This window comes from Fusarium venenatum (genome assembly GCF_020744135.1).
Source record: "Fusarium venenatum strain MPI-CAGE-CH-0201 chromosome Unknown EDB82scaffold_3, whole genome shotgun sequence".
In the NCBI taxonomy this organism is placed as follows: domain Eukaryota; kingdom Fungi; phylum Ascomycota; class Sordariomycetes; order Hypocreales; family Nectriaceae; genus Fusarium; species Fusarium venenatum.
The window spans coordinates 7,181,447-7,205,070 of NW_027072131.1; the positions used below are offsets into that span (position 1 = coordinate 7,181,447).

General features: G+C 49.1%; 9 protein-coding genes across 9 annotated transcripts; 4 read left to right on the top strand and 5 right to left on the bottom strand.

The window, feature by feature from the left end:
* Positions 1-256: 256 nt before the first annotated feature.
* EDB82DRAFT_277827 (uncharacterized protein) lies at positions 257-2,677 on the top strand. The gene is made up of 3 exons (XM_025728905.2): positions 257-579; positions 757-1,393; positions 1,448-2,677. Exons 1-3 carry the CDS (start codon positions 541-543, stop codon positions 2,371-2,373), a joined length of 1,602 nt encoding a protein of 533 aa, XP_025583225.1. The 5' UTR covers positions 257-540; the 3' UTR covers positions 2,374-2,677.
* On the top strand, positions 2,678-3,861 carry EDB82DRAFT_277828 (uncharacterized protein). Its single transcript, XM_025728906.2, has 2 exons — positions 2,678-3,501; positions 3,552-3,861. The coding sequence occupies exons 1-2, from the start codon at positions 2,981-2,983 to the stop codon at positions 3,715-3,717; spliced, it is 687 nt and encodes a 228-aa protein (XP_025583226.1). The 5' UTR covers positions 2,678-2,980; the 3' UTR covers positions 3,718-3,861.
* A 143-nt stretch (positions 3,862-4,004) lies between these two features.
* On the bottom strand, positions 4,005-4,936 carry EDB82DRAFT_478757 (peroxisomal biogenesis factor 11; the record flags this gene model as incomplete). Its single annotated transcript, XM_025728907.1, has 2 exons — positions 4,005-4,837; positions 4,891-4,936. The coding sequence occupies 2 exons, from the start codon at positions 4,934-4,936 to the stop codon at positions 4,005-4,007; spliced, it is 879 nt and encodes a 292-aa protein (XP_025583227.1).
* Positions 4,937-5,187: 251 nt separating this feature from the next.
* On the bottom strand, positions 5,188-7,111 carry EDB82DRAFT_510038 (NADH-ubiquinone oxidoreductase 51 kDa subunit mitochondrial precursor). Its single transcript, XM_025728908.2, has 3 exons — positions 6,686-7,111; positions 5,613-6,600; positions 5,188-5,564 (listed from the first exon to the last, which is right to left on the bottom strand). Exons 1-3 carry the CDS (start codon positions 6,986-6,988, stop codon positions 5,395-5,397), a joined length of 1,461 nt encoding a protein of 486 aa, XP_025583228.1. The 5' UTR covers positions 6,989-7,111; the 3' UTR covers positions 5,188-5,394.
* Positions 7,112-7,494: 383 nt separating this feature from the next.
* On the top strand, positions 7,495-8,464 carry EDB82DRAFT_510041 (trimeric LpxA-like protein). The gene is made up of 2 exons (XM_025728909.2): positions 7,495-8,016; positions 8,067-8,464. The coding sequence occupies exons 1-2, from the start codon at positions 7,621-7,623 to the stop codon at positions 8,253-8,255; spliced, it is 585 nt and encodes a 194-aa protein (XP_025583229.1). The 5' UTR covers positions 7,495-7,620; the 3' UTR covers positions 8,256-8,464.
* Positions 8,465-8,525: 61 nt separating this feature from the next.
* EDB82DRAFT_510042 (uncharacterized protein) lies at positions 8,526-9,747 on the bottom strand. Its single transcript, XM_025728910.2, has one exon. It carries the CDS (start codon positions 9,447-9,449, stop codon positions 8,592-8,594), a length of 858 nt encoding a protein of 285 aa, XP_025583230.1. The 5' UTR covers positions 9,450-9,747; the 3' UTR covers positions 8,526-8,591.
* A 658-nt stretch (positions 9,748-10,405) lies between these two features.
* On the bottom strand, positions 10,406-13,283 carry EDB82DRAFT_277889 (uncharacterized protein). Its single transcript, XM_025728913.2, has 2 exons — positions 11,294-13,283; positions 10,406-11,230 (listed from the first exon to the last, which is right to left on the bottom strand). Exons 1-2 carry the CDS (start codon positions 13,029-13,031, stop codon positions 10,539-10,541), a joined length of 2,430 nt encoding a protein of 809 aa, XP_025583232.1. The 5' UTR covers positions 13,032-13,283; the 3' UTR covers positions 10,406-10,538.
* Positions 13,284-14,077: 794 nt separating this feature from the next.
* Positions 14,078-16,411, bottom strand: EDB82DRAFT_510045 (iron-containing alcohol dehydrogenase-domain containing protein). Its single transcript, XM_065608830.1, has 4 exons — positions 16,152-16,411; positions 15,703-16,091; positions 15,016-15,653; positions 14,078-14,946 (listed from the first exon to the last, which is right to left on the bottom strand). Exons 1-4 carry the CDS (start codon positions 16,179-16,181, stop codon positions 14,519-14,521), a joined length of 1,485 nt encoding a protein of 494 aa, XP_065464246.1. The 5' UTR covers positions 16,182-16,411; the 3' UTR covers positions 14,078-14,518.
* A 1,295-nt stretch (positions 16,412-17,706) lies between these two features.
* EDB82DRAFT_539722 (exocyst complex component Sec3-domain-containing protein) lies at positions 17,707-23,045 on the top strand. The gene is made up of 4 exons (XM_065609315.1): positions 17,707-18,069; positions 18,201-20,626; positions 20,674-21,803; positions 21,855-23,045. The coding sequence occupies exons 1-4, from the start codon at positions 17,946-17,948 to the stop codon at positions 22,768-22,770; spliced, it is 4,596 nt and encodes a 1,531-aa protein (XP_065464247.1). The 5' UTR covers positions 17,707-17,945; the 3' UTR covers positions 22,771-23,045.
* The last annotated feature ends 579 nt before the right edge of the window (positions 23,046-23,624 follow it).

A 23,624-nucleotide genomic window follows, 5' to 3' on the forward strand; every position in this document is an offset into this window, starting at 1 on the left:
TAAGCAGCATGAATTGGTCTACTAATTTCGTTCGTTATGCTTCTAGCGGCCAATTTTTCTGATACCCTGAGGACTGGCAGTTATCCAAGGCGAAGCATGTCTTACACAGCATATTAAGGTTCTTCACCTCCGATTACTAACGATTGTACTCACCTCAAGCCTCCCCAATTTTGAAACATGCGTTTGCCAAATTCTCCAAGTTACCCGAAATACAGCTAACAACAATGAATAGGCCCGACGAATACAAAAGTACAGATGTGAAAGATGATCTATCTCATTGCTACATTCACTGCACACTGTTGACGGCACGTGATACGCTTAAACAACTACCGCTCACTCCACCTAGGGTAGACTTAATTGACAGCCTGAAAAACACCAACTCTTTCTCTTTCATGCGTCATTATACAAAAAAAAAAAAGGCAGCGGAAACTCTGATACCCAGCGATTGATTTCCCCCTTTTTTTGGTTTCCTATGTCCAAATATAATATGCTCTTTTCTGGAACAAATCATCTTGAAGCTGCCCCTCCCCCAAATCCACAATGTCTAATGAATCAGAGGAACTTGTCCAAAAGCTGGTGGTAGGTCCATCATCATGAGCGCGATGGCTTGGATATGTATATACAGAGTTATCATGGCTTTCTACATAGGACTCACGTCAAGTGTGGCTTGGTCAAGATTACCTAAATTTGAGATACATCTACAAACTATTGTGTCACTGGCAGTGCTCAGAAACAACGCTGACATCTGAACCGTAGGATAAATTCTGCTCACTTTTGGACGAAGCCCTCGTAGTCGCTATCGCTAGCGATCATGATCTCAAAGATGCTTCACAATATGAGTCAGCCCAGACTGTACTGGAGGGTCTCGCTCAGCATGTCACAACAGAAGAAGCCACTGGATTTAACCCAAGTGGTATTTCTAACATACCAGATGATGGAAATGGAGATGAGGGTACAGCTGAGACAAACAGCCAGCAGGCTTCTCGTGCTCATGACACAGATACAACATCTGCTAGTGATCAAACCTCGACATCTACCAACACAACTTACTCTATACCACGACTGACTTCATTCGATGATGACAGTGAGGAGTTTAAGGTTCTTCTCCTGCAGGGCATGTTTAGTGAGCTAAAGGATTTCGACATCAAGCACTGCCTGAAAAAGGCAAACGGAGATGTTCAGACTGCGCTAGATGAGTTACTCAACATCCAGTACCTCAAATCAACTGGACAAGAGAAGAAAGGGATCGATGGATTCTTTGAGCCCGAGGAAGATGGCGGGAAGAAGAAGAGGAAGAACCGGAAGAAGGGCAAGAAAGCTCTCGGTGATGAGTCTCCATCGTCCGGCAGCGGGACTGCTTCTCCCTCTCCAGATGATATGAAGAGCATGAAACGTGAGTTTCCTTTCTACACACACACTGAAATAGTTACCTAACCCTTGCGTGCAGGCCAGGATGAAATCGCGTATCTGGCAGATAGACTTGATCTGCCATTTGTCGTTGTGTCGGACATTTATTATAACAAAAAATGTGCCATCGGCGCTGCAGCAGTTGAGATTCTGGACCGATACATGTCACAAGGCATTGAGACGCAAGATAAAGAAGGGAAAAAGTATGCGCTGGAGCTTGCTGAGAAGTACCAAAATGTTCCGGCAAAGTACATGTCAACAATCGTTCAGGTCACAGGCTCCATCTCCCAGGAATCTGACGACATCGCCGCGCTTGTCAGCAAACATTTTATCAAGAATCCATGGACCGAAAAGCTTGATGTTAGTTACCAACTAACACCACTTCCAGCAGAGGATTTGGAAGGATTCGAGACAATTACACGTGGAGGCAAGTCTAAGCTAGCCAGACCTGTCTCAGGAGGTACGGCTTTTCTCCCTGCCGGGCCGTCAGCGTACGCGCAAGCTGCTGAGAGAGCGGGCCAATACAATCGAGCCAAAAGAGATGCAGCAGCTTCAGCAGCATCATTAAATCGACGTGGTGCTTCCAACCCACTCTACCGTCAGGCAGCAGGATATTACTCAGAAAGAGCAAGAGAACAGGCACGGTATGAGATGAACGCTACGTCATCGGCCGCAGATCTGCTTGTCAACAACCAAAGCTCGTCGACTTCCATCGACTTACACGGCGTATATGTGCAGGATGGTGTGAGGATTGCTCGCCAGCGCGTGCAGGCTTGGTGGAATGGCCTGGGAGAGTTTCGGTCTGATAGGGCACGCCAACAGCCGTTTACTGTCATCACTGGACTCGGCCGCCATAGTGCTGGCGGCGTATCGCACCTGAGACAAGCTGTAGCTGCAGCTTTGCTCCAAGACGGGTGGAAAATGCAGGTCGAGACTGGGCGCTTTGTCGTCAAGGGTAGACGATAAGCGCCAAGACATTCGGGCTGAATGAGCCTCAGCAGTGCCTTTTATTTAAGCGAAATCCATGCTTTCATCAATCAATCGCAGGGTTCTGTTGGAAAATCCTACCCGAGGACATCAACAGTTGTGATGAAATGGCGGTACTATTTACATAACATCATCTCGAGCTTTGTTTGGTTGTTCTGTTTTTAAAAGACATGTTCGGACGTTACCTGACCTGACCTGAATAAAAGAAAAGCTTACGCAGCTCTGATCCACCAAACGAACCCGAAACAGACTCTGGCGAATAGACGATGTGCAGTAGCGCAGCCATCGCTATGGAAACTCATGCCATGCGGGTTGAGGCTGTGCTAGGCACGCACGAAACAAGTTGATCGTTTTCTCTTATCCTATAGTTTGTTGTCGAAGGATTCGGCTACTTCCTAGAAGGGAAATGCTTTAACTCGCTTGGACCAACGTGCCCCCTGGAACCTGTTGGTTGTGCTTCTATGTTGTGGTCTTATAAGTACTCAGCTGTCTGGCACTAATAAAAACACCATGGGATCATATCACAACTAACAAAACTGACCTCGAAAAGACAAGACAATCAGAACCATCGATTAAAATTGCAAACATGGCGGCCAAGACTCCACTTTCTCAGGCTTCCTATCAGCCTGTCCCAAGAGACGACCCTACTGCTGATTTGCTCGAGCCCTCCGAGAGAGACGACAGAGAGGATGGCAAGCCAGCTCTCTTGAGGGTCAAATTCTCCTTCATTCTGTTGTTGAGGTTGTTGATTGCCCCGCTCGTCATCGCCGATATTGTTTTCATGTGCAATCCCTATTACTCTCCCGCCTCAGCCGGCATTTTTGCTACCGGAGGCATCTTGTTAGCCTTCTGGCATGGATTCCGTGTCTTGAAGAGCTGCTTCCCTAGTGGAAGCCGCGACAACTTCAACCTCAAGATCGGAAGCCTGTTCTGCATGTGCGGCACAACGTCGAATTCTCCCACCAGACCCTCCAAGGTGTGGGCGTATCTCGTCAGCCTTGTCGACTTTTCCTTCGGTCTCTTCTTGATCGGCCCCTCTGTCACAGCTCTTGAATACGACAACTTCGGCGATAGTGCAGTTGTTGGAGGATTGAGCATCACCTTGGTGTAAGTATTCATGTTTGTCATATTGAGTTACAGCTGACGTTCTATTCCAGTATCATGCAGTCGGCGATTGCCATCCTCAACTTGTTCAGCATCTTCCGTAAGATGTCTATCGTTGTCTACAAGGATGATGGTGAGCAGGACCGTCTCTACTCGATCCCCGAGCTCTTCCGAGATGAAGCATCTGAGCCCCGCGACTCGATGTCTTCTGAAGTTTAATGATCTAAAACAAAAGGGAAACATAAAAGAGGACAAGGACTCATTACTGTTTTCCAACCTGCTTCGGGCAATGGCAAAGCCCACCGTAAAGGCCAGAAGGCAGGATAAATCTAAGCACAACTGATCTGAGTATGGTTTTGAGAACTTCACTATCCTTGGGAATGATTATAGTGCAGTGTATAAGAAGCTTAAGCTTGGCGGTCATCCGGAACCCCTGAGATAGCTATTTGATATAGCTAACATGAGATAAGAATCGAAACCTGCCGTGTTGCTTCCATTGATCCTCTTTACTGCTTCTTCATCTGAAGATCCCGTCCAACCTTGTCCCAAACAGCCGAGCCCGTAGTGAAGGTAGTAAAGAACATAGCCAAACTAACCAGACCGGGGTCGAGCTTGATCCAGCCAACAGTGGTGGTGGGAAGAAGCATGTCAAGAAGGTCAGAAACAAGGGCACGAAGGAGAACGTAGCCCTCGGTGTTGATCTTCTTCATCCAAGCACGTCTCTCAGCCTTGCGCTTGGTAACGATACCCTTGAGTCGCTCACGCTCCTTGTCGAGTTCCTCCTTGGACGACTTTTCAGAAAGAGTAGTGGTAGAAGCCTCCTTCTCGGCAGAGACAAGCTCGGCAGTGTTCTCAGTAGAGGTGGTGCTGACGCTCTGGCGGGTGACGGCGGCGGGTGGGCTAGACACAAGACGATACAGTCTGATAACAGTGACGAGAACAGAAGTGTACAATCCAGCAAACCAGAAAAGCTGAGATTGGTAATCAATCTCGCTGAACTTTTCAGGGCTGAAGATGCGCAGGTTGTCAATGCCGCAGAGATCAAGGAGGGTCACAGTTTCCATCATGCCAAACATGCCGAAGCAGGTCTTGCTCACGATTTCAAGCCAGACATCAATGCTCTTATCACCTTGAGCAACGTAGACGTTCCATCCTGTTTGGAAGGTGTCCAGGAAGCGGAAGAAGCGAATGAAGCGTCGAGAGACGTTGATCTGACCACCCAGCTTGCGGAGAGGAAACGTGGAAGAGACTTTTGGCTCGATAAGAGCGAAGAGAGCTGGGTACCAGACAAGAAGAGAACAGATGGCTTGGAAACCACGAAGAATTCTTTCGATGCCGACTAGAAAGTTGATTAGTGATGTGCTCAGGGGTTGTCTTGCATGAGAGATATACCAAGGTCAGTGCCAAAGGCAACAAAGTGCTCGAATGTACCAGCCATCCTGGTTGAGCGGGTAAAGAGACAAAGGTGAAGAGGGAAAAAATGGAAAGAGACAAAACTACTGCTGCCAATTTATATACTTCTAATGCAAACAAGCAAATAGTTCTCAAATTATTGACCCTAGATGGTTAGGATAATGTTGAATAGGCGGTGTTGGCATGGGTCTAGTAGTGCCATATTAGTGGATCGCTGCGGCTATCTAAGTCCATGACCACGTTTGTTTGTATGAGAGGGCAATTTACGTTGATCAAACAGTTCAAATAATCATTCACATAACCAAACACCACTACAAACAGACTCATTGATTTTACTTAACCAACTCGGACTCCCATTGAACAATAAGTAAATATAACACAGGGCATCTACCTAATAGTCGTAGTTATGCACAAGTAACGATGCGATACACATCAATCTTCATCCCTCCTCCCTACATGACCGTTTGCTACCCAAGTCACCAATTATTGACCAGGAGACACGAGCTTGCCTTGAGACTTGGCGTTGTGGTTCCATCCGCCAGCAAGGGCCTCGCCACCGTTCTCCTGAGCGAACTTTTGCATACGAGCCTCAAGCTCAGGTCGGAAATGTCGGATAAGACCCTGAATAGGCCAGGCGAAAGCCTCACCCAGAGCTGTCATAAATTAGTGCAAAGTCATATCAAAGATTTAGAGAAACATACCGCAAATAGTGTGACCCTCAACCTGCTTGGTAAGCTCCTGAAGCATGTCAATCTCACGCTCACGAGCCTGACCCTTCTCGAATCGCTTCATTATCTGCTCTGTCCACTTGCTACCCTCTCGGCAAGGTGTGCACTGGCCACAACTCTCGTGACGGTAGAAGTGGCTGAGACGGCTAATAGCTCGGACAATATCGGTGCTCTTATCCATGACGATAACAGCGGCGGTACCGAGACCAGACTGGCTATCCTTGAGGGCATCAAAGTCCATCAGCTGGTCATCACAGACGCTCTTGGGAAGAACGGGAGTGGAAGAACCACCGGGGATGACAGCCAAAAGGTTATCCCACCCACCTCGAACACCACCACAGTGCTTATCGATCAGCTCACGCATGGGAATTGACATCTCCTCTTCAACGGTGCAGGGGTTGTTGACGTGGCCAGAGATACAGAAGAGCTTGGTACCCTGGTTACGCTCACGACCGAAACCAGCAAACCAGCTTCCTCCTCGTCGGCAGATAGTAGGGGCGACAGCAACAGTCTCGACGTTGGTGACAGTTGAAGGGCATCCGAAAAGACCAACGGCAGCAGGGAACGGGGGCTTAAGACGAGGCTTTCCGGGCTTGCCCTCGAGGGACTCAATAAGAGAAGTCTCCTCGCCGCAAACGTAGGCACCGGCACCTCGGTGCAGGTAAACGTCGAAGTCGTATCCGGATTCACAAGCGTTCTTTCCAATCAGACCAGCGGCGTAGGCCTCGTTGATGGCTCGCTGGAGAACAGCAGCCTCCTCGATGAATTCACCACGGATATAGATGTAGGCAGCAGTCGCGTTCATGGCTCGGCCAGAGATAAGACATCCTTCGATGAGCTTGTGTGGGTCCTTTCGCATAATCTCACGGTCCTTGCAGGTTCCGGGCTCACCCTCATCGGCGTTGATGACGAGGTAACGGGGCTTGTTGTCCTTGTCCCAGTCCTTGAAGTTCATAAAAGACTACCGAGCATTGGTGTTAGAGACAATTGATGCTGGCTCGGGCCTCTTGACCCTTCAAAACCAAAACAGTTTGGGAGAAACCTACCCACTTGAGACCCGAGGGGAAACCAGCACCACCTCGTCCTCGGAGACCGGAGGCCTTGACCTCGCTGATGATCCAATCGTGACCCTTGAGGATGATCTCCTTGGTCTTGTGCCAGTCACCCATCTTCCTGGCGCTCTTGAGGTCGACGGGGTATCGGTTATAGAGGTTCTGGAAAATGCGATCTTGGTCTCGCAGACCTCCGTATGTTCGCTTCGGGGCACCGTCCTGGACAGTAGCCAGACCCCTCACGGCGGTCCGTGAGAGGCCGACGGCCTTCTTGGGCGCCGTTCTCGTGGACAACATTGTGCTCGATCGTTGTCGGGTGGCGGGTTTGGAGATGGGTTGAACGAAACGTCGTCAGGATGCGGCACTTCAAGTTTCCCGGACGAGATCCATTTCGTGACCGGGTGGTTCAGAAATAGCGGGCTAATGATTGGTCAATTCATCAATCGATTATTCAGCCACTTTTGCTAGAGAGTACTTACTCCACACATATCTTTATGCTACGATACAAGTTCTTTCCATCATTTCTGTTAGGCGCATCATTTGACTTTCGCCCCCGATTTGCCGCTCATCGATTCCAAGTGTCATAGATCCAACGTCTCATCGCAGTTACTGCTTCTCTTAGCGCAATCTGAGTTTCTTTTAGGCAGTTGTTGCTTCTTTTTAGTGTGAATCGTGTATCTTCCATCGGACTAGGATTCTGCTAGGCTTTGGTATAAAGGTCATGTGACTCTATCTGCACCGGTGTTCTGCATCACGTAATCATTCAATCGAAGCTTTCTATTCGACACTGCTGATCAGCGGTATCGCAACACCAACGGCACTATCGTGGGTTATCGATATAAGCTTCACTTTATTGTCTACCGTCTCGAAAGTGATGCGCAATTTCACAACATAACAAACGTGCGATGATAACTTGAGACGCTTCCATCATGTCTAGTAAAAGACATTCGATTCTTCCTGCTATCGATCGCAGCGGTCCCAGACCACCAGTCCATTTCTCCTCGACCCTTACAATCTCCGACAATGCGATCCTCCAAGGCACACACTCGATTACTATGCAGACGGAGACAGTAATCCATCCTCGATCGAAATTCGAGTCGAACTACGGGTCTATCCTGATCGGACGTCGATGTCTGGTTCATGAAAGGGTACATATGGGAGCTCGTCCTGCAGACCTCGACACTGCGAAGCCTGGTGGCATCGTGCTGGGTGACTATGTGGCGATAGAGGCTGGCTCGACCATCGAATCTGGTGGGACCGAGATAGGAGAGGGCACTGTTGTACAACCCGGAAGCATCATAGGAAGCGGTGCCAGAATTGGCAAGGTAGACATGACCTTTCACAACTTCAGGACCAAGGGCTGACGAGTTATTAGAACTGCACCATCACACACATGTCCAACATTGCTCCCGGTACTGTGTTGCCGGACAATACTGTAGTGTTTTCGAACGGGACAAGACGAATCGACCGACGTGAGCTTTCTGATCAAAGAAAGATTGCTTTAATTAAGCAGCTCGCAATATTGCGAAAGATGATACCCAGCAACCCAGACAAGTTTAAATAGAGATACCCAGCACACAGCAATGGTCAATATGATATTTATAATTCATTGATTAATATGCTGTTGTTATCTTCCTTTTAGTCTAAAATGGCATAAACTAGAACTGATTTCATCTCACACAACCATACCTCAGGGTATCAGAAAAATTGACCACTAGAAGCATACGAGACGAAACTAGTAGGTCAGTTTATGCTCCTTAGACTATACTTCTTAGACTCCTTATTTTTATACCCTATGGCTTAGGATGCCATTTTTTCTGCTACCCACTAGCCATACTCCAAGGGGTATATATCATTAGAAGAAAATAAATAAGAGATGGAATCATAGACAGCATTTGCTTTACCTTCTCTGGTCTCTGTGGAACAGGGTCAGCCCCGTGATCACTGTCATGATAGCCCATCGCTCTCCTAAAAGACCCGTCAAACCCGTTCCCATAAAGCGATAATGTGCGACCTTTGTTAAACTTCTCCCATTACCCATGGTCCAAGCTGCCACGACTTCGTGTCCCATACTGTCCCTAAAGCCGCCTGGGACAAACCCTGGATTGGCTCCTGGTGGAGGTCCTTGAGCCAAACGAACCAGTTTCCAACCATGATAGTAGCCGCCCAAGCTTGCCACAGCATCACCACTGGAACGTCTCCATTCAAACGTTTCCCGCGGTCCATTCCCGCCTGGTCCGACTTCGATAGAGAAACGAAAGGCAGTACTAAGACCGCCGTGAGAGCCCACGGGTATAATTCGTTCACGGGCTAGCGGAGCCCCTGAGCCTGGCACAGGAGGGAGTTCAACTTCGAAGGAAAGACTCATGAGCATAAAGTTTGCCGAAGCAAGTGGTTGGTATGATTCGTCTGGGCCGGAATGTAAGAGGACTGGTGGTGCAGCTGATAGACCAGTGTGCACTGAGCAGACGTAGAGAGGCTGTTGTTGATGCTCTGCAAGTGTGAAGGAGACATTTGGCCAGCCTTGAGAGTAAAGATTGAATGTAGGTGGAAACTGTCTCGGGATAGATGGCGTTTGGCTCGGTCCAGCAACCGGAGGGGGCGGTTGTGTCGATGATCCTGCTTCTGCCTCTAGTGGCAGTGGTGGTGCTTGGGGTGATGAAGCCTTTTGATATTTGCTTTGACTCTCATCATACGAAGGCGGAGGTTCATCTGGCACAGAAGAGTCAGACAATCCCATTTTCCCTAAAAGACCCATTGTGGATGTTGGATATAAGTGAGAATGTCTCTATGAGAGTTGGGGAGTTTATAGTATGCGATGTGTCTGTATCACCAAGTTCAAGATCAACGTCAGTAGATCACAGTATAGTTTGAAGAGGATTGTGAGTCAGTCTGTTATTGTGTAAAGGTATTCGGTACAGAATTGGAAGGCATCAGGTTTCTATATTAACAAGCATTTCGGTCCATGCCGAGAGTAGTGACATCAGCTGGATGCTGCTACGTAGTAGAATGTGGCTGTGACAGCTCAGGTTGAGGCTGTGCTATTCCAGTACACTTATGCAACATATTATGCTATGCAATAACGGTCAGCGACGTGAGTGACCGTTATAAACGCTGGGGAGTTACATGGCATTGCCGGTATCCGACGGTATGTGGGCAACCTAACCACCCATAGAAATATTTCTTTATAAGCCAAGAAAAGGATGCGAACCTCCGAATCAGGAGTCTTGTGACACGTCGTCTGTTTACATACGCATGATAATATGGGGCTCTACAGAAGCCCTGGAATGAATGACATGCTGTCCGTCCGTGATGCTAAAAGCATGCAACTATTCCGGGGTACTCGGCATTAGAACACGCGTATCCGTATCCACCCCCAGGTGCTGAAACCATGGAAGGCAAAGCTAAAGCTGCAGCTATGATGTCGATGCTTGATGACAAACAATCGCATGTCCCAAGCCAGTGGAAGAAGCACGTGCTGCCAACGCATGATGATCTGAGTTATGGCTTGTAACAAGATGGGTGTATATCACGATATTGGAAACCTGCCAAGTCCATGAATAGAAATACGAGTCATTCATTCATATTCATTGTATAATAACCAAGCCCACTCCGATGCAAGACCGAGTCATAAACAAGTACATGTCTAATGTATACATATGCTAACCACACCACCATCTATCTAAACACCCAAATGCGTGTCTTTATCGATCGCTTCAGTAAAAACAATAATTCCAAACATTGACTGTATATGCCATGTAATAAATGCAAGAACTTTTCAAAACAGATAATAAAAACAAATTATATATGCTGATGCCACGCTGAGTATGAGTTGTACAAACAAAAATTAGAAACTGAAGAGGGCGCTGCGACGCTTGCCCAGTGGGTAGATGAGCAGTGAACTCATAAAGAGTCCAACAGCAATACCAATGGCAATCTGGATCATGGAAGCAGCGACGCTAAACACCAGGTTGTCAGGGTTGCTGCCTTGTGTGAGCTGCACAGAAGACGTTCCTTGGATCTCGCCGGTCGCGTTGGTAAGAGAGTTGGCAACTTGCAGACCGCTGAGCAATCCTCCGGTAGACGCAAGACTTCCTGGCACTTGGCAGAACACCGCGGGGATGAGAATCGCAGCTGCGACACCGTGTCGGAGTCGAGAGTAGAGGTTGGCGAGCAGACCGACAGCAAAAGCACCAAGCGTGCTGGAAATCTGAGGGCTGGACTTGAACTTTTGGGCGGACCAGTAGTTCACCATGTATCCGGCAAAGGAAACAATAACCATGACGGGCATCTGGCGCCATTTTGCTTGGTAGATGACGCATAGACTGACGACGAAGGGAGGAACAAAGAGGAAGGCGTAGTAAGGGTTCATGGCGTTGGGGCAGGTCGTCGTGTTGGATGGGTCAGAGTCAAACAATCCGTAAAGAACGGAGCCGACGGTGATACCGAAACCGAGAAGAAGAGAGTAGATGACGGCGTATACGATTCGAATCGATCCGGGAACGATGGCACGGGATTGTAGTTCGAGAGCAGAGCATACTAGTTGCACATGTTAATTATACCACCCTTGAAAAGGTCGGATTGGATAGATCGTTGACTTACAAACCATGTAACCGGGCAGCAACATGACGATTCCGCCCTGCGCCAACGCACCAAAACAGAATATCTCTTCGCCGCCCATTTTGATACTACCAAAGGTTCGGGCCAAGAGACTGACAACAATGGTGGAAGACACTTCAAAGACGTTGCTGTAGAGAGCAGAGTTGGGTGCCACAACAAGCTGCAGCACTCCGATAAGACAACCGAAAGCGAAAATGAGGGGAAGATCGATCAGACGAGCTCCGAAAGAGAAAGGGGCTGCAGTGGCACTCATGAGTCCAAACATGACGACTCTAAGCCACTTGTGGAATTTGTCCTTGCGCTTCATGAGATTTTCGAGCTTCTCGGTCGCTTCCTCAACGCCACAAATGTCGTGCATGACTTCCTTGTAGATGAGGTGGACGTCCTTGAGTTTGCCTAGATCGATACCTTGTCCGGTACGCACGATTCTAACTTCAGTAGTGTGTGTGGACTTGTCGTCGAACGAGATGATCATGCATCCTGGTAGGTAGAGGAACTGGCCATCAATCTCGAGAACTCTGGCCGTCATGCTGAGATACTCCTCCAATCTATGGGTGGGAGCTCCAAACATCATCAAAGCACGGCATAGTTTGATGATGTAGCCCTGTCGGGCCAGAGTCTCGGCGATGTGGACGGTAATGCGTGCTTCTTGTTGTTGCCAAAGTCCACTCAATCGGTTTGCGCTATGCGTTCGTCGGTTGGCCGGTCTCTGAGGTTTCTTTCCATTCTTCTTGGACTTGTCGCCGGCTGCGTCGTTGGGGTTGGCGAGTCGCGATGAAGCCTCGATAAGGTTGGCGAGTGTATCTTGTGACTTGTTCTGGTCGTACCATTTGCGCCTCGGCGTAGAAGCACCAGACGGTGTGCCTTGAACAGTGGGGGTTCCATCGCTAATCACGGAAGAAGTAGAGGCAGCTCGGTGGTGTGTGCCCTTAAAAGATGGCTCTGGGGGCTTGTAAAGCTTCAGAAGCTGCGACAAAACGCTTCCGCGATATTGTTCGGGTGCAGGTACATCAAAGACTCCGTCAAAGTTACCATCGTTGAGTTCCGTCAGTTTGCGCTCCTCTTTTCCTTTCCCCTTTGTTTCCTTGTCTTCAGGCGAGTTCTGGCCAGTGCTGGAGCTGGGTCCGAAACGCTGGGTGTGTGCTCGGACAAGCTTGAAAGCCTCATCTTTCAAGCCAGTGCCCTCCTTGTCTTCGGAGGGGAGCTTGTGGAAACCTTCCTTGCTGCTGCCTGCTTCGGTAAGATCCTGGAGGGGAATGCTGGAGCCGTATGGGCTATCGTAGCCTGGTGTTCCAACGGTGCTGGACTCGAGTGAGTCTCTGTCTATAGCAGATGAATCATTGTGAATGTTGTCAGCCATGATACGGGCACGTTCTCGCGCAGCGACCATGGCCTCCTTTGACTCGGGATCCGACTCATCGTCATGATCCTTGAGATTGAGAGTCTTGACGACTTCGGCAGAGCTGCCGCGCAAGAGTGAAGGTCTAGGCTTAGCAACACCTGGAGCTTGCGGAGCAGCCGGAGGGTTTGCTGGGGACTGTGGGGGATTGGCAGCGGCGTTGCTGTTGAACCTCACGCGTGCCTTGTCCTTCCTGAGAGCAGCAGCAGCACCTTTTGGACTTGATGGTAGTTCCGGCTCGGTGCTGGCAACTGGCTTGGGTGGTGCAGGGCCAGGTTCAAGGTCCGGTTCGTCCTTGATATCCCTTGAAGAGCCTTCCATTGGGGTTTGTTTTTGAGTTTGAAGTTGCAGCAACTAACTTTAGTGTGTATCCTGCGAAATCAGGGTATCAGTTGAGGATGGATTTTAGTAGGGTAACGAGCGTGTAGGAGGAGAAAAGATGGGACTATGACCAAAGGTAAACAGGGTTAAACTGGGGATAGATGAGAGTTTCGTGGGGAAGGGATTGGTGAAAAGGGCAGGATTTACGTTTTCTATTATACGATACAGTCAAGAGATCCATCAGACCCCGTCTATGGGGTGAAGTTAGTTATGGTGCAATAGATATCGTGAGTATCCGTAATATGTGCCACTATAATTTTTGACCAAGACGGGCCCTGACCATGTCCGGCAAAAGCAGCGATCATCTTCGGCTCGTACAATACCTACCAATTGGCCCCGTGACGTAGGATGTGGAGGCACAGGGAGGGAGCGTTTCTAGCATTCGAGACTAGAAAGTCTTGGGACTTCCTGGGAATCTATTGCGAAACCGCTTTGCAAGTTTTTGTTATGTAAGTTGAAAGACGTAGTGGCCACCGGAAGCTTCTCCGAGCGCCAGTCCGGGGGTTGACCGGTCCACAACGATGAAAACACTAATCAGACTCATGACTCTTGACGTTCTATTTAGAGGGAGAATTAGCAGATTTTACATGAACCAGGAGGTGAGAAAGTGAAAGGGGACAGGGGAACCGATAGTCTAGACTTTGGTCCCGATGCCCAACTGGAGCCGCATCTCGACTATCAAGGTCTGTTCGGTTGTAGTCGCTTCCATCGCATTTCGCCTCGACAAAAAACTGAACAAGAGAAATTGTCAAGGGCCTTACTAGCTGGGTTAGCACTGGCAGTCTCGGCAGACCAATGCACGATTCGTCTTGTTTTTACCTGATTCAGTAATCTTCTAGTGGATCTGTACCTGCAGGGACTTTTCCTTCTTTCCCATTCCCACTCTCTCTCACCCAATAGAGTATGGTACCGAGAATACTTTTGACAGGGAGGCTTGCGGCTTGTCGGTGTTACGGAGCACTAGAAGGGAAAGGACTGTTCTAAACGGTCAATTGCTTGCACCCGAAACGCTACAAGTTGCACAAATCAAGCATAGATCCCTTGCACAGCATAACTTAGCGTGACCTGGTATAACATGCAGACATACTAACAGCTTTTAAGTTTCTGACGAACCAGGGGAATAAGATTGATACTCAGTTATTATATCCAAGCTCAACTTCCAATATCAATGCGTTCTGATATACATAGTAACCCATGATTCTCATCCATCAGTGTAGATCGATTCATCCCCAACGGTCCACGCAATTAATGCATGTGCTCCAAATTCGTCACGTCGTAAAACGGTTCTATATTTGTACAGTAGATCAATTGTACATCCAAATATATAAAGTGGCACGACATCCCTTTGTAGTCAACACATCGATCGGCAACGCGCAATCGCATACCCGCATGATAATCAAACCTCCTATCTTCAGGACCGACCATCATCAATGTGTCATGGCATTCTCAAACAGTCTTCGTAACTGGTCCTTCTCCGCTTCCAGCTCTGTAGACAATCCTGGTGCCAGCATCAACACACGTGCCTGCGGAATGGTACCCTCCACAAGGGCCTCAATGTGTTCCGTGCCAAAGCCCAGGTCCTTCAGACCCTTGGGCTGGTCACCCAACTCTGCCAAAAACTTTGTGATGGCCTCAGCGAGAACTTCGCCTGCGCTCTCTCGCTTCACGTTGCTGATATCTACACCAAAGGCCTCGGCCGCTGCCAGATGACGGTCTGGGTTTGAAGCGGCGGTGAACCGAAAGACAGCCGGAGCGGAGACGGCCACAGAGACACCGTGGGGAATGAGCGGCGAAGCTACCTCGTAGCCATCGTGACTGTAGCCCGGGTTCTGGCCAGAAATGGGGTACGACATGCCTGGGTTCACATTTAGTTTCAAACAGGGGCAAAAAAGGGAAAATAAAACAAAGCGGTATATGCACTAACCATGACAAAGATGAACTCCGGCATTACCGAACCCAACACCGGCCAGCGTGGAAGCCAGAAGCATCTTGGATTGGGCCTCAAGGTCGTCAGGGTTCTTCACTGATCGAGGGAGGTACTTGATGGTATCGCGAAGCGCATGAAATGAGAAGACATCGGAAATGGGGTTGGCGCCCTGGTATGCTGGACGAAGGATGGGGTTTGTTGGTCTGGGTGTTCGTTCGTTGTACGGAATGGCGGTCCAGGACTCAAGCGAGTGGCAAAGAACATCGAGGCCCGAAGCAGCCTTGACAGCGGCAGGCATGGTCCTAGTGTTGAGGGGGTCGCAGATACCAAGTGTAGGCTTGAGGTTTCGATGAGCGACTCCGGTCTTGGCTCGCTTAGATACAAGGTCAAAGATGGCGGTTCCCGTTGTCTCACTGCCGGTGCCGGCTGTTGTAGGGACGGCGATGAGTGGTGTTAGCTTCTTATCAATGGGACGGCCCTTGCCTAGAGGAGCGTTGACAAAGTCCAGGAAGTCAGCGTCAGGGTACGCTGTGTAAAGGTTCATAAGTTTGGCTGTGTCCATAACTGAACCACCTCCAACGGCCAGGAAGGCATCTGGTGCATATGGACGGGCCCAAGCAATTGCTTCTTTGATGCTGTCCTCTGTAAGTGAACTGACCCGTTCGTCTACAAAGTCAAACTTACGAGCTATCCTTTGGTTCAACACGAACCTTGGAGTACACTTCGAAAGGAATGCCCTCCCGAGTGAGAGCTTCACGGACTTGTCTCATGGCATCCAACTTGTTGACAGTCTCATCGGTCACGACGCAAACACGCTGAGCTCCCATGTTCTTCAAGTCCATACCAACTTCCTGAGTAACACCAGGACCAAACCTGATGGACGAAGCAGCCATCTCAAAGGCGTACTCCTTCTGACCCGGGTGTGTAGTTGGAGTGGCATACTTGCGCTGGTGAGCATGCTTTGATGGAGTGAAAGATGGTGTTTGATGGTATCCTGGGTTTGAGTGACAAGGGCATGAAGGTGGGTGTGTATACTGAATAGTGCGTAGCAAGCTGGTAGCTCGCTTAGCAGCCTGGTGAGGAGATGTAAGTATACTATTTCGATATGAGGCCACTCAGACTGTGTCACGTACGTTGGGAACAACTCTCACAGAGGGAACCATGGTTTCGTTAGTATCACTGAGACTGTCGAGATGAGATGTTCTTTCACAATGAAGTGACTAGGTTCGACAAGACAAGGGTTTTGAGGCAACTTCAGCTCCTCTGGTTACAACGGTTACGACGGGTAAGAATAGCTTTGTATTATGTATGCACAACCTCGGCTTATCGAGGACCAACCCCCGATTGCGGGGTGAAGGCCGATCTGGGGGTGTAATGATGCGGCTTGATTGATTCGTGAGGGGAAAGCGGATCTCCAGCTTCTGAGAAGGAAGTTGAATTGAGAAATTGCCTAATTGGGTATTTAGCTGACGTCGTTTTGAACATACCCAGTACTACAAATCATTATATCATGAGATGTCAACATTCGATTGTTACTCGATATGTACCTAACTGTCAAGTACAAATACAAATACATAAACCTAGATCAATAAACCTCGATGTTGATGTTCTGATTCTATATAGTACCGAAAAGATCAAAGCAATTGACTAACGCATGTTTGAGGAATAAATTCAATAAGTCAAAATTACATTTTTAGACCACTCAACTATTTCAAGGGTTAGTTGTTTATTCTTGACATCCTTCAACTGGGAGATCCAGTTTCTTAAGATCCTCTCCTATAGGTTAGTTAGGATAAGACAGAAGTCATGTTTAATAGCGACTCAACTAAGCGGCATCAGTGGTAGGACGCAGGATTGCATTGATACGCAGTTATCAGAATATGTCAATTAATCAAGCTACCAAACTTTGAAGAGAACCCCATCAAAGAATATGACAATTCATCAAAAGCAAATAAGCTTGAATCTCAACTTCGGGTAAAAAAGATCGGGCGGGTATACCCAGCATGATTCGGTAGATGATGCCTAGGGTAGGTTCAGATTGACACAGCGAATATTGTTTTTACCACAGTATTTTCAGGAACTTACATTCTCTTCTTAATTTCAGCGGGGTTTGGACAGTATTCTTTTCTTTTCTTATTATTCTACTTGTGAGTTAGTGATGACTACAGAGAAAACAAATCACTTACACAGCATATATATCGTACCTGCTAACTTGAGTGGGTATTTTAATGCGACCTGTGCCAAATACGCAACACCAATATCACTCCCACAAGATCTGCCTTGAAAATGTTCACAACCAACAACTCTGGATATCATCAAATAGTGAAGCTCCAATTACTCCAAGGCCAAGCTTGACGCGCGCCATTCCCAAATGTGGCGTGGGATACCGCTGACCTCATCATGTGGCGTACATATGCTCGACACATGACTTTGATAATGTAGCTCGACAACAGAGAATCTCTATCGCTAATTATACTGAATTCTGATTGAAGATGATAACATGTTGTAAGTGATATATTAGATAAAAACACCTCCAAAGTAAGCTCTTAGTGCCAAAACTACCGACTATAGCAAAAACCGTTGATACTCAGCTACAAGCTGCAGTGGAGCATCAGAGGCAGGTACATGTACGCAGCCTAAGCAGGTGTCCACCCGAAACCTCCACCTCGAAATAGGGAACCTCCAGCCACTTTGGCATTGACCTCGACTCGACGACTTGTCCTCCAACTACGACTTCAACCTACATTCGACCTATATCATCTACTCGATACCAAGGCGCTAAACAACGCGCCTTGGACTGCGCAGTCGCTCGTTCAATTAATCCCTCGAACCCGAAACAATCCGACGCCAAACCGTTACTCCTAAGAAAGAACATGCCTCCTTGCTCAGCTTGATGCACTGCGTGATTCCGTTCCCCCAACTCCCTCATGGACCGCGCAAACGGGGGTGGCCCCGGTGCAGCTGCGGCTGCCAGCAGGGCAGAGCGATTTGAGGATGAGAAGCGCCGCATTGTCGAAAGCTGCTTCAATAAGAAGGATGTTGATGGCTCTCGTAAGTCTTGCTGTTATATTGTTGCCAGGCCAAAGCTTCATCCCGCTCTAAGCTCAACGGACTATCGATGTCGCTCAAGCTCAGCGATTGAATAAGCTCGCACCCGTTTCAATCAACTAACAGTCGGGCAGTTCTCGAAACCTACATCACCCATATCCGAATCACCGAATACTCGTCCTATCCTACGACCCCTCCTCCACCACAGGCGCGGAATGGCGAAACACAGAAGCCTCGAATAATAATCGTGGCTGTGCGCAAATCCGGCCGAGTTCGTTTGCACAAGTCCAAAGAAAACCAAAATGGCACATTTTCCATTGGCAAGACATGGAACCTCGACGATCTATCGCGCATTGAATCTTATACCGGCCCCGAAGCCAGGCCCGACTATCGCGATTGGGCTGGTGACACTGGCTTCCAGGTAACACTTGGAAAGCCCTATTTCTGGCATGCCCAGACGGATAAGGAAAAAAAGTTCTTCATTGCCAGTCTAATCAAGATATATGGCAAGTACACGGGTGGAAAGACGCCAGAGCTTGCAGGATTTGAGCAAAAGGAGTATGACCAGGTAATGGGAGCTACGAGACGTCCAGCCACTGGTGGTTCAAGACCTCCTCCACCTCCACTATCCGAGCAAGCTACCAGCCAAAATGCAAATGCGAGCGCTCCTCCTCGTCCTATACACCCAATGCATCCTGGACATCAGGCGCAACAAGGAAATCAGGGACCTGGCGTTCGTCCGGCACACCCAAATCTCGGCCCTTCACCCGTGGGAAGCTTCGATTCCAGTGCCTCGAGAGAACGTCCGCCTGCACCTCGATGGATGGCACAAAACAATAAGAGCCAGGATTCCGTTGCTACCTCCTTTACTGCCCGAAGTGACGACGTTTCTAGCCTACCACCGCGATCTCGCAATGGCCCGAACGGGCCAGGATCGTATGGCAGATTTGGGGAGACTGCCGATAATCGAACACCAGCTATACTTACACCACCTCAGCCTCCACCTCAACCTCAGTCTTCGCCCAAGTCCCAACCGCCATCCATTCTCTCACCTCCTCAACCTCCACAGCCAGTTCCTTCACCCCTCCAGTTAGAAAGACCGCCCCCGGAGAGGAGACGGCCGCCCATGGACCCGACTCGCCCTCAGGATCGAGACTTGGTTCCCCCACCACTGATCAGTCCCAACAAGGAGCCAATGGCCCCTCCGCCTCGCAGCAGCGAACGTGTTGTCCCAAGAATGGACAACTCAAGTCAAAAGTCGGCAAACAGCTCTTTCACCGGAAGTGTTCTGGAACAACCCAAGCCACCACCCACAGGACGATTACCAGATCCGCCAAAACGTGAGCCGCTTCCTACACCTGCTGCCCTCAGGCCGGGATCGTCACAATCTCGTACATCGGCTCAGACTCCAACTCCTACTGGCTATCAACAGGCTGGCCCAGCTCGAACCAACACATCCAGTCCAGGACCATCTCCGGGTCGTATGCCTAGCCCTGCACGAGCTCGGGGCCCCAGCCCTGCACCAGCCCGTGTACCTAGTCCCGCGCCAGCACGCGTACCTACACCTTCACAAACTCAATCGCCAAACCCTGCAGTGGCCCTCTCTCCAGGCTCTGGGGGAGGAGGCTCTTCGGATGTCTCGCCAATGACAGTGAGCGTGCCCAGGTTTGCAAACATGCAGCCACCTCCTGAGCCTCCCAAACAAGAGTCGCCCCAGCCAGTAGATGAGCCATCACCTGGAGAACAGGGTACAGAAATCTCCGACCAAGACTCCAACCCATCCCCAGCAATCTCAGGTCAAGAGTCAAAGCCTGGCTTGGGCCCTATGATCAAAGTCAAAAAGTCAAGGAACGAAATTGCTGGCGCCCTATGGAAGGCTGCATCTGCGGCGAATGCCGCTACCGCCTTCAAACCTAGACCTGGTGGTGCTGGAGAGCGCTTGCGTCTTTTGAAGAACAAAACGGAGGATGGCCCAGATGGAATCAGCGGCGTTGTGCCGGCGCCGCCAAGACCATCCGAACAACCTACGCCCGAAGAAACACCTGTAGAGACACCCATGACCGAAGAAGAAAACAAACAGCTGGAGGAGCAGAAGCCAGCTGCACCGTCCAAGTCAGCGAATCGAATGTCCCTGGTTCCTGAAGTTAAGATTACTCTCCCAACGAGTAGGCCTGTTAGTGCACATGGCCCACCACAGGAAGTGAAACCAAAGGAGCCCGAGAAGAAAGAGCCGCGTCGCTCCATTAATGCGGGTAATGACATGAAGTACCTGCAGTCATTAGGTGTTAACCCTGCCATCCTTGATGAAAGGAGTGAGGACTTCGCTCAATGGCTGGATTATTTCGGCTGGATTCCGGGAGATCAAATGCGAGGTCGCAACGTTGAGGAAATGAGGGATGATTTGGAGCGCGAACTCAACAAAGCCCAAGCTGGTGGCTGGCTGGCTCGCTTCCGCGAAGAAGACGAGCGTGTCGACGCGATCAAACTAGGTCTTGATGTTGCCATGGCCGAGTGTGAGGAGCTGGATAATCTGCTCACACTCTATTCCGTCGAACTATCGGTATGTGTCCTCGCCGACTCGGAAAACCCCTTACTGACACGAAATAGACACTCTCAGAGGATATTGCCTACATTGAAGCCCAAGGTCAGGGTCTCCAAGTGCAGACTGCAAACCAGAAGCTACTCAAGAAAGAACTCGAGTCCTTGCTTGAGACTTGCGCCATCACATCAAACGAGCTGGAAGTACTTAGAGCATCGCCTTTGGATGATATCAATGGGCTACAAGAGGTCGAATCTTCTCTTGTGACACTCTACAAGGCCATGATCAAGATTGATCCTTCTCGCACTAGCGCTGATCAGTTGAAGGTGGATGTCACATCAGACACAAACCAGACCCTTGGTCTCAACCCCGATTTCAACCAGATGCGAATCGTTCAGGAGAAGAAGCAGGTTTATGATCAAGAGAGTGCCATGTTCATTGGCAGGTTTGTTGCTTTTATGTCCCGACAGTTTGACCAGGCCTTCACTGAGACAAAGCTTGCTATGGAAGGAGCTTTGTCGAGACATGTGGATTCAACACATCACGACCTCGGCCGTGACACACTCTGGCAATTCAGCCCTCTGATGCTTTACGCCAGGGACATGCATGGCGAAGAGTGGAACCAGGTTATTCAAATCTACCAAGACAAGAGCCAGCCTGTTTACCGGGTCGAGTTTCAGGCTGTCATTGCGGCTTGGCGTAGGAATGCCAGGAAGATGACTGGAGAGGACGCTGAAATGCTATTCACGTCAGCAATTGAGAAGAACCAAGACGGAGGCGTAGCTACCACTGCCAGAAAGCTGACAGTCAAGCGCAGCGGAACTTTGGCCCGGCTCCGATCCCCTCGAGAAGACGGTGGTAATAAATCAAAGGTTGACAAGGGAGCAGGCGACAACCAAAACCCGCCTTATGAAGTCTTTGCCGGAGTGCTGGATAACTTGCTCCCCTTGATGCAGATGGAGCAAAACTTCATTGTTGACTTTTTCCATGCAACAACACTTGAACAAATCGATTTCCCTGATGCTGTCGCTGCGACACCGCCATATGACCGGGGAGGTACCGATCTCAGAAGACCACGACTGATGGAACCCGATCGAGACCTGGCCAGACGTATTCTCCGTGCCATGGAGGTCATTTTCACGTTCCTAGAGTCCGAGCTACTTCGTCTCATGGAATGGGTTGTTGGGCAAGATCCCTTGTGAGTTCAAACATATGAAGCGTCACCTACAGTTTGCTAACAGCTTTCCAGGCAAGGAATCGGTGTCCTAGGGACTTTGGAGAAGTATATCGCTGACGTCGGCCAATCCAACCAAGAGTTCCTTAATACTCTCTTGCAAAAGCTCCATGGCCATTTAGAAATCCGCTTTAAGAAGTTTGTCGACGAGCAGCTTCGTGCTATCGAAGACACCAAGGTCAAGATTAGCAAGCGAAAGGGTGTTATTGCATTCATTCGTATCTTCCCTCTCTTTTCAGCGGCTGTTGAGGGCATGTTGGTTGGTGTCGACGCATCACTAGCAGCCCGAGGCACTATCGATCGTGAATACGACCGTATACTCAAGACCATGTTTGACTCGCTCATGGTTATCGCAAGAGAGAACCCCTCGGTCGGCATCACAACCGGTTCTGCGGACCCAGAAGATAAGGAGGCGCTCAACTTCCATATTCTACTGATTGAGAATATGAACCATTTCCTGGAAGAGACGGAAACTCGAGGACTGGATGTGCTTGAGGAATGGAAGGAAAAGGCCAATTCGACATACTACGAACATATGAACCTGTACCTCAATGCAGTAATGCGTCGACCACTTGGCAAAGTTTTGGAGCAGCTCGAGAGTATGGAGGCTCAATTACAGACAGGCAAATCACCGGCATCGATCGCCGCGCAGCCATCCAACAGCAAAACGGTCTTCAACAAGGTTCTCGGCAACTACGACTCCAAGGAGATCCGGAAGGGTATCGAAGCGCTACGCAAACGTGTTGAGAAGCACTTTGGTGACGCCGACGACCCAGCCCTTAGCCGAAACTTGGTTATCAAGGTGCTGTCAGAGTGCGAGCAGTTCTACGAAAAGGTCGAGAGACGGGTGGGTGCAGTTACGACCAATGTTTACGGTGGTGATATCCTTTTCGAATGGCCTCGAGCCGACGTCAAGGCTGCATTCCGTTGAGTACCAGGTGTTTAGAGTGAATGGGAATATGATCACATGAATCTGCTGTATGAATACTATAGTTACTATTGGCGTGCATGATCAGTCATGGGGGAGTAAACGAGGCGCCTTTTCGTGGCAAATAGGGATGAGCCGAGCGTTGGACGGATGAGTTTTGGTCTATCTCAATATGTTTACATGAGCGAATGAGTGATTGTTCTTTTGTATACAAATATGAGCATCCAAGCATAAAGTCTTTCATGATTGTGAAGTACTATCTAGTAAATCGAGAAATTCGCTGTGCCTCAGTTCCCAATATAACGAACAGCCCTGAAGACCTCGAAGTTTGGGCAGTTCTATCCTGCAATCATAGGCACGACTTAGTAGGTTTTATTACAACTTTAGAAATGGCGAGACTTCCTGCCTAGTCTGGCCATAGGAGTACGACCTCAGTTCCCAGTATGACAGATGGCCTTGAAGCCTCTCGTTTGGGTAGTTCTATCCTGCAGGTAGGATAGCTTCATTACCATGGGTTCATTCATCATAGGCGCGACTAGTTGCTTGTCACGACTGTAGAAATGGCGAGACTTCCTGCTTGGTCTGGCCATAGACCTCAGTTCCCAACATGATAAGTAGAGATGGCACGTTCCTCAGCTTTATCATCATGGGCCCATCATTGGTGCGATGTGCAAAGTGCACATGAAGGGAAGAAGAGAGAGGGGAACTGGGAATGGTAGGAGACGGGCTTTATATATCAAGATAAAACTTTATTCATACAAAAGCTTACTTGGAACTTAGACACACATGACTACAAGTTTCCCATATACATACTGTAGTTATCTAGATGTAGTAGGCGCTGGCAAGAGAATACACTT

Bases quoted from the DNA above. Each gene is read 5' to 3' on its own strand.
- EDB82DRAFT_539722 (XM_065609315.1), top strand. From the start codon at position 17,946: ATGGACCGCGCAAACGGGGGTGGCCCCGGTGCAGCTGCGGCTGCCAGC. The intron at 18,070-18,200 runs GTAAGTCTTGCT...ACAGTCGGGCAG, and splicing joins GAAGGATGTTGATGGCTCTC to TTCTCGAAACCTACATCACC. The intron at 20,627-20,673 runs GTATGTGTCCTC...GACACGAAATAG, and splicing joins TCTATTCCGTCGAACTATCG to ACACTCTCAGAGGATATTGC.
- EDB82DRAFT_510042 (XM_025728910.2), bottom strand. From the start codon at position 9,449: ATGGGTCTTTTAGGGAAAATGGGATTGTCTGACTCTTCTGTGCCAGAT.
- EDB82DRAFT_277828 (XM_025728906.2), top strand. From the start codon at position 2,981: ATGGCGGCCAAGACTCCACTTTCTCAGGCTTCCTATCAGCCTGTCCCA. The intron at 3,502-3,551 runs GTAAGTATTCAT...GTTCTATTCCAG, and splicing joins GGATTGAGCATCACCTTGGT to TATCATGCAGTCGGCGATTG.
- EDB82DRAFT_510038 (XM_025728908.2), bottom strand. From the start codon at position 6,988: ATGTTGTCCACGAGAACGGCGCCCAAGAAGGCCGTCGGCCTCTCACGG. The intron at 6,601-6,685 runs GTAGGTTTCTCC...AATGCTCGGTAG, and splicing joins TCCCCTCGGGTCTCAAGTGG to TCTTTTATGAACTTCAAGGA. The intron at 5,565-5,612 runs GTATGTTTCTCT...AATTTATGACAG, and splicing joins TGAGGGTCACACTATTTGCG to CTCTGGGTGAGGCTTTCGCC.
- EDB82DRAFT_277827 (XM_025728905.2), top strand. From the start codon at position 541: ATGTCTAATGAATCAGAGGAACTTGTCCAAAAGCTGGTG. The intron at 580-756 runs GTAGGTCCATCA...TCTGAACCGTAG, and splicing joins AACTTGTCCAAAAGCTGGTG to GATAAATTCTGCTCACTTTT. The intron at 1,394-1,447 runs GTGAGTTTCCTT...CCTTGCGTGCAG, and splicing joins TGATATGAAGAGCATGAAAC to GCCAGGATGAAATCGCGTAT.
- EDB82DRAFT_277889 (XM_025728913.2), bottom strand. From the start codon at position 13,031: ATGGAAGGCTCTTCAAGGGATATCAAGGACGAACCGGACCTTGAACCT. The intron at 11,231-11,293 runs GTAAGTCAACGA...ATGTGCAACTAG, and splicing joins GCTGCCCGGTTACATGGTTT to TATGCTCTGCTCTCGAACTA.
- EDB82DRAFT_510045 (XM_065608830.1), bottom strand. From the start codon at position 16,181: ATGGTTCCCTCTGTGAGAGTTGTTCCCAAC. The intron at 15,654-15,702 runs GTAAGTTTGACT...TACAGAGGACAG, and splicing joins GTTGAACCAAAGGATAGCTC to CATCAAAGAAGCAATTGCTT. The intron at 14,947-15,015 runs GTTAGTGCATAT...ATGTGAACCCAG, and splicing joins CGGAGTTCATCTTTGTCATG to GCATGTCGTACCCCATTTCT.
- EDB82DRAFT_510041 (XM_025728909.2), top strand. From the start codon at position 7,621: ATGTCTAGTAAAAGACATTCGATTCTTCCTGCTATCGATCGCAGCGGT. The intron at 8,017-8,066 runs GTAGACATGACC...ACGAGTTATTAG, and splicing joins GCGGTGCCAGAATTGGCAAG to AACTGCACCATCACACACAT.